This window comes from Siphateles boraxobius, unplaced genomic scaffold, assembly GCF_051911475.1.
Source record: "Siphateles boraxobius isolate OS27281-9 unplaced genomic scaffold, OSU_SipBor_1 22, whole genome shotgun sequence".
In the NCBI taxonomy this organism is placed as follows: Eukaryota; Metazoa; Chordata; class Actinopteri; order Cypriniformes; family Leuciscidae; genus Siphateles; species Siphateles boraxobius.
Window position 1 is genome coordinate 30,658,818 of NW_027508833.1, and position 12,592 is coordinate 30,671,409.

The following is a 12,592-nucleotide window of genomic DNA, read 5'->3' on the forward strand; positions in this document are numbered from 1 at the left end:
ATAATCCTTTAGGTGAGTGTATTTGGACATTTAACACTTAATTTAACACGCAATTACATTAAAGATGATTGTTAATACATGTATAAACTAAGCTATCATACTAATAGGGTATCTGTATACTATGCTAGTACATTAGCTAACTAATACAGACATTAATGGTAATTATAGCATAGTTCAAACAGCATTTATCATAACATGATTTTGAAGGAATTGTAATTAGGCACTAAAGAAAGTACCTATTAAAAGTAATTTGAGCCAATGGGATCGCTTGGGGTCCTAACACAGATTTTATTTTGAGGAGGACCTGATTTGTCACCACATCGGCAGCCCCAGGTAAATTCTAAGCAATGTGAAATGTGAAGCAACATAACCCAGGATTCCGTTTACTGGGGGTTTACAATGACCCAGGATTAACCATTTCAAGTGTTTAAAAGCCCTATAGATCCTCAATACAAAGACTGTATACATACATATATATATATATATATATATATATATACACACACACACACACATACATACATACACATATATTATACAACATTTGATAGAAAACACTTTTATTTAAAAATAAAAAAGACATTAGTTAGACAGTAGATAGTGGGTCAATTAATATGCTCAACTGGTACACACCAGTTAATAAACAGCACAATAAACCAGCAAAAATTATCAATCCGTTACAAAAACACAGGCTGTGGCTCTAATTAATGAGTTCAGTACCTAATGAGGATAATTGGTACTTCTGAACAAACAGATTAAATGATGCTATCAGTAATGGCAAGGATGCATTAGTTATGGCTGATTAGAAGGCAAGAGAGATCTGAATTTTGGTATTAGGCCTGAATTCTTGGGTTTTATTTGTGAGATGATTTCTATTGAATTAGTGATTAATAGGTACATATGTTTGAATCATTGAGGAATAGATGAATATTAAAGCTGAATTTTAAAGATTTAATATAGTCTTGTAACATAAAATGCAGTTTTCCTTTAGTAATGTATACAGAATTCTACGCAATTGTGATCAGTCTTTTCTATTATCTGTTTCTATCTCATCTATTTGGTAATCTATAGCTGACTTTACATTGCAAAAACAGTGTTGCTTAGTATTGATGATTGTGTGCAGCTGACTTAAAATATGACTAGTGCTGGTTGTTGTCATGACCCATGGAATGGCGTATCTAGTGTTGTCACGGTACCAATACCAGTAAAATTGGTTCTCTTTTCCAGTTTCGGTACCATAATAGTTTAATAATAAATATATTAAATTAATGACATCAGTTGATATGAAACCAATATGAAAGTAGCTGCCTATCCAAGGGTACCGGATTGACCAGTTTGAAAGATTGACCGGACTTAGGAAAGGCTTGTATCGATACATTTTTAAAATGTAAGTATCGACTATTAGCCACCAACATGCTGGTACTTTTGACAGCATTTTATTTTCTACAGAATCCTCAGAACTAAAACTAAAACTTACCCAAAGCTTTAACACTATATTCAAGCACTGGTATTTTCTTCAGAAACTGCACGTCTAGTTAATTTGAGAGATCATAAATTTGAGATTTTGATATTATTTACTTGAATATAAATTATATTGTCAGTATTAAGTATTCACTATAAGAATATATTTATTTAAATAAGGCTATACTGCATATTGTGTAGTCAAAGTAAATGGGTGATAAAGAGAAAGAGAGGGGGAGAGATGGAGTGAAGAGCCCAAGTATAATGCTGGCAGTACAATTAATCACCTGCTCTAATCAAATTACACTAACACAGGCTTATCTCCTCCACCCCATGTTTTTCTTTGCTCTACCATTACCCCTCTCTCTCACACCATCTCTGGCAGCAGCTCAGCTCAAGCAGACAGCGAGATGTTTCATCTTTTACCGAAACTGTTTTGAATGTGTCATGCAAAGACAATTGCCGCTGCACTTTTCCAATGAACAGAGGAGCTGCAAAACTTTGTGAAAAATAAACGTTTCCACTAACGAGTCCTGCTTTACAGTACAGACTCCCCTGGGGTTTAGTGCTGATTTTTGCTCTTCTTCTAATGACTTGAACTTGCACTTGTGTGCTTCCATGTTTTAAACAGAAGACACAGAAAGTCCACGTGCACAAATACAAATTGTTTGATGGATTTAAATCTCCTTTATGGAGGCAAGGAAGATTAATGTGGTTCTGTGCCATTGTTTCCACTCTAAATCACATGCTCTTTATGCCGTTTCCTAGTTTGAGTTTTTGTGTACTTCAGAAAGAACAGAATAACCCGAGTGTGTCTATTTTTAGAAAAGATGTTAAATTCATGAAACCTCAGCTTTAGCTGTGCTAAGGGGAACAGAAAATGAGAGTGTGAAAGAGAGAGGAGACAGAAAGTGGATTGAGGAATTTTAATGCGTCAGTCATTTAGTTTTTTTTATTATATTTTTAAATAAACTTCTGAAATCAGGTTTCAAAGCGCAAGTTTTTGAAAGTGATACTGTTATCATCAAAACAACAAAAACATGATTTTTTTGGAAACCGGTGACGTCATGCGCATGCATATTCATGGTCAGTCCCTTTTTGCGCCGACATCACAATTACGTCACAGCGTTAGCTGGGGGCAAAACAAAGGGAAAACTGGATGCAACCAATACAAATGAGCTCAGATTCGGCTACATAAGGAGCTTAAAATGTCATCATGTTGTGTTGTTGGCTGCAAGAATCGACGGAGTACTGGCTCCAGTTTGAAATTATTACCGCATAATGTTTTCTAAACTATTGTGATTATTTGTGAATCATCTGTGATTGTTTACATTGTTGTGTTTGATTGTGACTACACTTTTTGAAGAACCTGGTAAGAAAGAATAATCAAATACATCAAGTAAAAAAAATAATTTGCTGTATCTGGAATTTTTATTTCTAGGAAATATTTGGATCGTACCACACAAGTCATGTATGTTACCATTCAGCAAATAGTTATAGGCATCTAAAGATTTATACGCCCTCAGTTTCTCTTTATGCTCGGTTTCTCTATTAGGTAGGTGTAGATGTCAGGCCACTCAACCGGAGGTAATCCTGTCAGATCGTCTATCCATTGAGTGAGCGTGTACAATCTGTTTCTGTCTGTAAAAATTAACTTTTACAAATAACAAATTGTGATCCTGGACAGTGAATGACCTTACACATTAAGATAAAATCAGATTTTCTCCAGTCATTGTTACAAAACAAGCTAACAAGAACTAGCGTTGGAGAAGCGAGCAGAGGAATTGTTCTGCCTCCACCTAAGCTCCGCCCACAAAAAAAGTATGTATGTTTACTAACTTAAAAGGGGTCTTTAATGTTTCTTTACAAACTGACATCGCTTTAGAGCTCCGCCTAAAAATTGGCACTAGTTCAAGTGTACTTAGACTGTAAAGGCTAAAAAGGGAATTTACGTTTAGGACAACAAAATGTTGATCGACCAACCTAAATAGGATGAGCCTTACCTCTGTTTAATGTAATGTTACATTAAACCATTTTCAATAACCAATAACCATTTGGCATTACCAAACCAAAGCTACTATCAGAGAAGTACCATTGGTCTGCTTATATCTGTAGTATTGGTCATGACCTCTGACTACAGATAGTGTTGCTTTAATTCAAGTGTATTACAGACCCATGGGGACAAAGCAAAACACTATTAGGTAGAGCAAGCGTGAAGGCAGCCTTCTAAACAGTCAAATAGCAAATATTGGTCATGGCGACTTTGTGATCGCGGGCCTGCATAAAAATGAACGGCCAGTGCGAAGACCCAGTGCTATGTTTGGCACCCGAATGAATGAATACAATAAGAGTAAAGAGTAAAATTGAATAATGAAATGCGTAGCTAAACTATTATATAAATGATCAATAACCGTTTGGCATTCCAACCTAAATTTGAGGTCATGATAAAATGGAGTCAGATGAAAGTTTAATTGGAATTAAACTACTTTGCCACGCTGAAAAGACAGTAACTTCAGCCGCTCATTGGAAACTCGTTGAACCGATTGGACGGGCCTTACACTGTCATGAGAGCTGCACAAGATAAAAAGACTTTTATTTTTTCTCTCTGCACTGAAAACTTTAAAGGGACATTTCACCCAAAAATGTGTGTGCGACTGTGCGTAAATATAAAATTTTATCAATAAATGATATATATAGATATAAACTTGACAGCACATTTGAAAATTTCAGAACAATTTAAACACGTGATATGAAATATAACCATGCGTTTTGGTCAGAGCATTCAGTCAAGAGCTGCCTAGACAATCCATACAATCGCAAAGTTCAAAACACTCAAGAGAAATACTAACACTTTCTCTATCTCACCCACATGATTAAAGAGCGTTCATCAGTTAATGTAAAAAGAGGGTGTGTAATAAGCTGCCTGGCTCACTTATTTGTTCATTTGTAAATGAACATTCATCTATCTCTGCAATGAAAGACCAATGTGTGCGTGTGATTCGACAGGACAGTTCATCTTGAACCGTGAAAGCAGTTAGTTGAACTTTTAGTTTGCAGGGTGAACAAAGGCCCACCCTGTGACCTCACACATTGATACATCTGGACGTGTCTGTGTCCTATGTGTCGTGTCAGACCATCTAAAGTGTGCTCATGTTTTCAGTAGGAAAGTCGCTGTCAGCTCTGTTCTACGTTCTTGTCACCTTGGAGCCAAATCTGTCCCCAGATCAGCAAAGACTGTCACACTGCATATCTGTACATCAGCGATTTCACACACATACAAGACTCGTACACTCTAATAATAATGGCTGGGGTGCCAGAAAACTGCAGCTGGGTAGTTGACAATACTAAAAAGCCTTGAACTTTTTTCATAACATCTGCAATAGTTTGGGAGTGTGCACAAATTTTAAATGACAGTATTATTATAAAAGACTATTTAAAGTCACAGTGTTTAAAATTGCTGTGTTTATTATAAATTAATGATCTGTGGAAATTTTTTATTAACTCTTTCCCCGCCAGCGTTTAAAAAAAAAAAGTTTCCAGCCACCGCCAGCATTTTTGATAATTTTCACAAAATCTTTATGGCCCCCAGAATATTTAGTTTTATTAATATGTGAATATGCAATATGTCTAAAGAAAGAACAGACCCTCTGCTTTTAAACACACACACACACACAAATATTTGTTTTATTCTAACTTAATGCATTCTTTTTTTTATCAACACTGGGTAATTTTTATTAAAAAAAGCAACATTTGAGCCGACAAAATCGCGTTTTTATCAAAGACTATCTCTAGATCAAATTCAGAATGATGATCAAGCGCCCCCAACCGTATAACTGTGAAAACATGGAAAGCTGGAAATTTCTGTCAATGGCGGGGAAGCGCTGTCTCATAAATGACGGAAATTTCTGTCAATGGCGGGGAAGCGCTGTCTCATAAATGACGGAAATTTCTGTCAATGGGGGAAAGAGTTAATATGCCCTCCGAACATTTACTCGAAATAACCTCCCCTCCCTTGTGCAACAAAATCTCTTCTCTGATGACGTGTTTATCGGTGCAAGAACGGGAAAACCTGTCACTCACAATACTGTAAATCACAGCAATATCAAAAGACAATGATCCAGTCAATTCCCAACATTGTTTCTTGTTCAAGAAGCCATTTTACTCGTATATACGTCACAATAGGGAAGAAAACACTATCACAATTTCAGTTTTCTGACTTTAAAGAGATAAATAGCAGACATGATTGTTTGCTCTAATTTGAGCTTTTCTAATTCTAGTTCACAAAATATAAAAATTCTGTCATCATTTACTCACCCTCATGTCATTCAAAACCTGTATGCTTTTTTCTGTGGAACACAAAAGGAGTATTTTGAGGAATCTTCACAAAGATCTCTGTTACATAGTGACCATCTGTCAAAACAACAACAAAAACACACTATAAAAGTGGTCAATATATGCAGATCACTGAGCCAGTGAGCTGAACCCGAGAACTGAATTGTTCCGATACATGAATGAATAGTTATTTTGAGCCAGTTGATCCTAACGGTTCACAAATCAAACTGAACGATTCATTCATGCGTCATACTGATCCGGCTCTTGACTTAATAGCTGACTGGAGGGGAAGATTATCAGACTAAAAGAAATGATTTCAATCATTTCAATCAAACTTTCGGTTTCTCACACAAAACTGTAAGTTACTTCAAAAGATTTGGAATAGCATGAATCAATACAAATGGTCTCTACAAACTGTTATTGCACAGAAAGTGCTGCACAAATATTCTAAAAAAAGGTGTGGAATGACGTGAAGGTGGGTAGATGATGACAGAACTATTATTTGTATGTGAACTATACCTTTAATATATCAGGGCAGTGTTTCCTGAGTTCATGAGATAGACATGATTGTAGAGTAATGGCAGCTCATAATTCTCATCTGAAGGTATTTAGGAGGGGATTTACACACACACACACACACACACACACACACACACACACACACACACACACACACACACACACACACACACACACACACACACACACACACACACACACACACACACACACACACACACACACCTAAGAGTCCCTACATGCGTAATTAGATTTTCTTCTGTGTGCAGAGCCATTACAGGCCGACTAAATCAGTTTAAAAGAGACAATCACTCGCCTTTATTGAATTTTCTCCTTTCTGTCCTGTGCTTCCACTCATTTACAATTCACTCTGTCACTTATCATCATCATTTCTGTCTGTCTCTCTCTTCTGAAACTGGTAACTTTTGGAATATTTTTTACCATATAGCTTTTGTAACTGGCAACAACACAATGCATGTCAGATAATGAACACGCACACACACACTTTATCTCTCTCTACCTTTCAAAAGTTTGGGGTCATTAAGACTTTAATGCTTGACAGAAGTCTCTTATGCTCACCAAGACTGCATTTATTTGATAAAAATTCAGTAAAACAGTAATATTGTGAAACATAATTGCAATTTATAATTACTGTTTGAATATATTTTAAAGCTGTATTTTCACCAGCGATTACTACAGTCAACAGTGTTGGCTGGAAATATCCTTCAGAGATCATTCTAATATGCTGATTTGGTGTTTCCATAACCTTTCTTATTATTTTAAAACAGCTGTGATGCTTAATAATTTACTGGAAACCGTGAATGCATTTTCAAGATTTGATTTTCTTTCTTGCAATAATTATTTTTTTTATATGCATGAATAAACTATAAATTATTTTTAAAAAAATACTTTAAATGTTTGTTATATTTAATATAAACTTTGACTTTTGAAGACCACTGTATGTATATAATTATCATTTTATTTCTGATTTATTTCAATTATTCTGTGCCTCCTCTGTGTTGTCCCTTAATCCAAAAAGTTTATTTCTCCCTTTCTTATAGCTCTCCTCTACGCCACCATCTTCGGTAATGTGACGACTATCTTCCAGCAGATGTATGCCAACACTAACCGCTATCACGAGATGCTTAACAGCGTGCGGGACTTCCTCAAGCTGTACCAGGTGCCCAAAGGCCTGAGCGAGAGAGTTATGGATTATATCGCCTCCACCTGGTCTATGTCCCACGGTATTGACACTGAAAAGGTGAACACCCTGTATGCCCAACTTCAATTGGCCAGCATGCAACTCGGGACACCTCGCGGCAGCCACCCTCCTGTCTAACGTGTGTGTGCATGTGTTATTCGTTTCTGCTCTGTCTTGTGTGTGTGTATGTGTCTGGCTAAGTATTTTTAAACATTAGTGTGATTCTTTAGCAAGATGCTTTTTCACGGTGTGTGTTTAGACTCGTCCTGTCGTTTATGCTCAAACCACAGGAGGGGAACAGCATGACTCTGTGGATATGAAGTCCCCGTTGGGTGGACATTGTCAGAATGCTCCAGCTGTCTCCTTCCCTCTCTCTCTCTCTCTCTCTCTCGATTTAACCATCTCATCACACACAGACTTGCACTGGCCTCCCCAGAGCCAGCCTCCATGTCTCAGTGACAATCACATGCAGAAAGGGAGATGCTCTGGAAAAGTGGAAAAGTGAGGGACTGCTGGAAATGGCAGCTCAGGGACATATCACACGCTAATGCGCTCAGATGCACTCATAAACACCGGCACACATGTCCTGCACCTCTGTGTCAGCCTCTCAGTATGCTTCATTGGCATAACAGTAAACACGAATTTGAGTGGCCATGAGACAGTGTTTATAGAAAAGAAAAATGCTATAAAACAACAGAAAAATTAATGCATTTAATCATGCCCATGGCCGGTGGAAAAACTCCAGAATAAGGGATTTTCCTGCCATTAGAGCAATGCATTAAAAACAGCTGGAAGTTGAACTTCCTGTTACTTGATAACTCGGCTCATAAATAGAAAAATTCTAACAATAATTGTAAAAAATAATTAAAATAATAATTAAAAAAACAAGAAAAAATATTTTTCCATGTTGGGATATATTCATTTCAATCAACAACTCTCATAATAGTTATAGCATGTAAATGGATTTGAAAATGTAAGTGTACTTGGTCATAGCAGATCTAAACAGGTGGAGCTAGGGGAGGTAGAGGGTATCAGAGGAAATCTGGTAGTGTGTTGCAGGAACAGCATACAGTCAGGGCCGTAGGCAGGATTTTAGAACCACCTAGGTCCCAAATTTAAGTTGCAGCTGAATAACAACTTAAGTCTGATATTTCTCTCTCTTATTACAGGTTTTGCAGATCTGTCCTAAAGACATGCGTGCAGATATATGCGTGCATCTGAACCGGAAGGTTTTTAAGGAACATCCTGCTTTCCGTCTAGCCAGTGACGGCTGTTTGCGGGCCCTGGCCATGGAGTTCCAGACCATCCACTGCGCTCCAGGTGATCTTATCTATCATGCGGGCGAGAGCGTGGACAGCCTATGTTTTGTGGTGTCAGGGTCACTGGAGGTCATCCAAGACGACGAGGTGGTCGCCATTCTGGGTAAGAGAATATTGATTTGATTATTTTCTTTGATATATTTTTAGCAAAGGTGCATTAATTATCTTTAGAAGTTTGCACATCATGACATCATCCCTCTGTTTTGGGTTTAGTTCCCATGGGAAGATTATTTGCATCCACAGAGCTTCTATGTGATCGTATATCTCCACCACACTGTGCCATCCCTCTCCCTTTTGTTTCTTCCCACATCCCACATCCTGCACCCTGTAGACTCTTTGATCAAGGTGTTCATCTCTTTCTCTGTGTGTAAAAAATTCAGGGAACATAATACAATAAAATGAAGAGGAAAAAGTTTAAACTGTGAGCATAATGCATGTTAAATAATGCAAAATATGGTCTAAGCTGATGATAAAAAAAAAATAACATTACAAGATATTTGAAAAGTAAGTTCTAAAGTATGTTTTTAAGATCCTCTCCAAGTATCAGTTCATCCTTTTCTGGCAGTAATTGAGCTGGAAGCATTCCAGCTTTCTTGCTGTAGACTTCTTGTGTCTTCTGTTAAAAAAACATTTTCTCTGCCGCACAATGAACTGTGAAGATTTATTGCACTATAAACTTTAAACGCCTGTGTTTTTAAATGATTACTTATACCTATAAACCTACCTATAAACACTGTAATATCTTCTCACGTTGGCTCCATTATTTCATTCATTCAATCAAATGACAAAAACAAATATAAATTGAGTAGTCATGATACCAAATTACTAATATTGATGTATTTCATTTCATTTCATTTATTTATACATATAGCACAAATAAACACAACAGAAGTTGACAACAGTGCTATACAAGGCAAGAGTCCAGGAAACATGAAAGGAAGAGCAAAATGCCATTAACATATAATATAATAAAACCATAATTGAGATTTAGTAAAATGCCCAGTCAAAAAGATACAACTTTAACTTAAATTTAAACTCATGTACAGAGGACAAGGATCTCAAGGATACAAGGAGGCTATTCCACAGCCTAGGACGGACAACTCCAAAAGCACGATCCCCTCTCAACTTTAGTCGTGCGTGTGGCTGGGACAGATGATAACTGCTTGTGGACCGTAGTGTTTATGTGTTTATCCAGCTTAAAGGAGGAATACAAAGTAACTCCCAGACTTTTGACTGTGTGTTTGATGTCGGAGTACAGGTTTGCAACATTAAAAGTGTTTTTTCCATTTCCTGCATATGGGCCGAACACAATAGCCTTAGTTTTGCTCGCATTTGAATGTAATAAATTTGAGGACATCCAGGATTTTACGTAATTTAAACAAGCAAATAGGGTTTCTAGGCCTTTTGTATCTGTGCGCTTGAAAGGCAGATAGATTTGTGTATCGGTAACATGTATAGTGAAAACAGAGTAGGGGCCAAAATGGAGCCTTGTGGAACGCCACAGGTAAGAGGAGCCTCCAATGCCAACTGAAAAGGTTCTGTTTGTAAGATAAGATTTAAACCAGCTAAGAGCATTTCCTCGGATGCCCACAAACTTTTCAAGGCGTGACAATGGAATTCTATGATCAACAGTGTCAAACGCTGCACTCAGATCTAAAAGCATTAAAATGTCCCCAGAATCAAGAGATAACAAAATATCATTCAAAACTCTTAATAAAGCAGATTCCGTACTGTGGTTAATCCTAAAACAAGAATGGAATTTGAAATCACAGAAATCATCAAAGAAGCTCTGTAACTGCAGTAACACAGTTTTCTCAAGGATCTTAGATATGAAAGATAAATTTGAATTGGGTCTAAAATTTGATAAATTAGTAATGTCCATATTTGGCCTTTTCAATATGGTTTCACCATGGCATGTTTGCAGAGAGCTGGAACAAAACCTGAGAGAAGGCATAAGTTTATGATGGGCAAAATCCATGACCCGACATTGTGAAATATCTGTTTAAAAAAACATGTAGGAACAATATCAAGAGATGAGACAGTAGGCTTCAACTTAGCAACTATATCTGTTAAACAGGATATGGTAATCTGATGGCCATGGGTGTATCTGCAGGGTCAGTAGTCGAAGGTGGTATGGACTGTCTGACTGTTACTATTTTCTCCACAAAAAATTTCAGAAAATGTTCACACGTAGAAAACAGATTCAGTAAGATAATTATTACCTACAGGGTTAAAAACAGAATTTAAAATATTAAACAAGATCCTAGGATTGTTTGAGTTTTTAGCTATTATCTTTAGCTATAAAAATAATGAGACTTAGAGGTTTTAACAGCTTTTTGGTATGATATTAAACACTCCCGTAATATCTCATATGACACCTGTAGCTTATCCTTTTTCCATCTTCGCTCTGCTCTTCTGCAAAATTGTCTTAGGTGGCGAGTGTTGCTATTCAGCCAAAGTTCAAATTTATTTTTCTGACATTTAAGTCTCAACGGTGCAACAGTGTCAAGAGCATTGGTAAACAGAGAATTAAATACACTCAGTAGCTCATCAATATCTACTGCATTTGCTAGATGTTCAATAAAAAGCACCTGACCAGGATCAGAAAAAACTGCAGGAAAAGCATCAGCAGACGTTGGACAGGATAAGCCTACACGTGACCACTTTCTAGGTCTAACAGATGCAATGGTATGACATGAAAGATCAATACTAAAAACAACAGGTCTGTGGTCTGAAAAACTTAAATCACCAATTTGAATATCTGAGATGGAGAAACCATGGGATAAAACCAGATAGGGCGTATGGCCATGTACGTGGGTTGGCTCATTTACCCAATGAACAAAGTCACATGCTTCAATAAGACTCAAAAAGTCTTTTGCTAGTGCTGAAGAGTCAGAGCATACATGAACATTAAAATCACAAACAATTAAAAGTCTATAATAGTTGGGAGTAATACCCCCTAAAAAGTCTGAAAACTCATTTAAAAAATCTTTGTTTGTTTTCGGGGGACGGTGCACTTCTGCAATTACTAGTGAGTTTGCCTGATCCAATGAAAAGAGTTGTACTTCAAAAGTCGAATAAAAATCTGTCTCCAATATTGACTGCAGAAACAAAGTTTTTAAAGACAGTTGCCAGTCCTCTACCCCGGCCCGAACGACGAGGGGTATATTTATATTATATATATATATATATATATATATATATATATATATATATATATATATATACACATACACACACTTTCCTTCTCAATTTTTTATTATTTTTCCAGTAATTTGTCAAGTAAACAATCAGTAATAAATGTAGGTTTTGTGGTGAATTTAGGTACCTAGTGTATGGTTTTCTCTTTTTCTTGTCAAAATTATTGTTTAATTAATATTAATGACATAATAGTATCCGATAGAATGTATTTATACTATGAGACCCAATGCATAGATCTGATATTATGATACAATATAAGATTTTTTTGGTCATGCTGGCTGATACTGCAGAAATACTGGTATCATTTCATCATTTTCCTTAGTTTAGTATCGACTCAACATCCTTAAAAAAAGAATAAAAAATGCAAACAGTGATCCTAGGTCAGACATGCGACTCATAGATGTATACAGTTCCTGATGTAACGTCTGTCATTTCCAACATCTGTCTGTCTCACAACACAAAATTAGGCTACTTCGCCTCATTAAGCCACAGAGCTGAGAATCTAATGGCCATTTATTTCTCTGTTGACAAACTAACGATGCGTTGCTAATTTTGGCTC

The 12,592-nt window shown here is 36.6% G+C and overlaps 2 protein-coding genes across 4 annotated transcripts in view; one reads left to right on the forward strand and one right to left on the reverse strand.

Moving 5' to 3' along the window:
• Positions 1 to 12,592, forward strand: part of kcnh1a (potassium voltage-gated channel, subfamily H (eag-related), member 1a) — a 56,011-nt gene that overhangs the window by 23,045 nt on the left and 20,374 nt on the right. For all 3 annotated transcript variants that reach the window (XM_077239638.1, XM_077239639.1, XM_077239637.1), the window contains 2 exons: positions 7,374 to 7,573; positions 8,683 to 8,935. In XM_077239638.1, the coding sequence (XP_077095753.1) occupies positions 7,374 to 7,573; positions 8,683 to 8,935 (453 nt within the window). The remainder of the gene's footprint in view (positions 1 to 7,373; positions 7,574 to 8,682; positions 8,936 to 12,592) is intronic.
• The window catches only part of hhat (hedgehog acyltransferase), a 75,463-nt gene continuing 71,083 nt past the window's right edge, over positions 8,213 to 12,592 (reverse strand). The window contains exon 14 of the transcript XR_013206679.1: positions 8,213 to 8,931. The gene's annotated coding sequence lies outside the window, so the exon portion shown is untranslated. The remainder of the gene's footprint in view (positions 8,932 to 12,592) is intronic.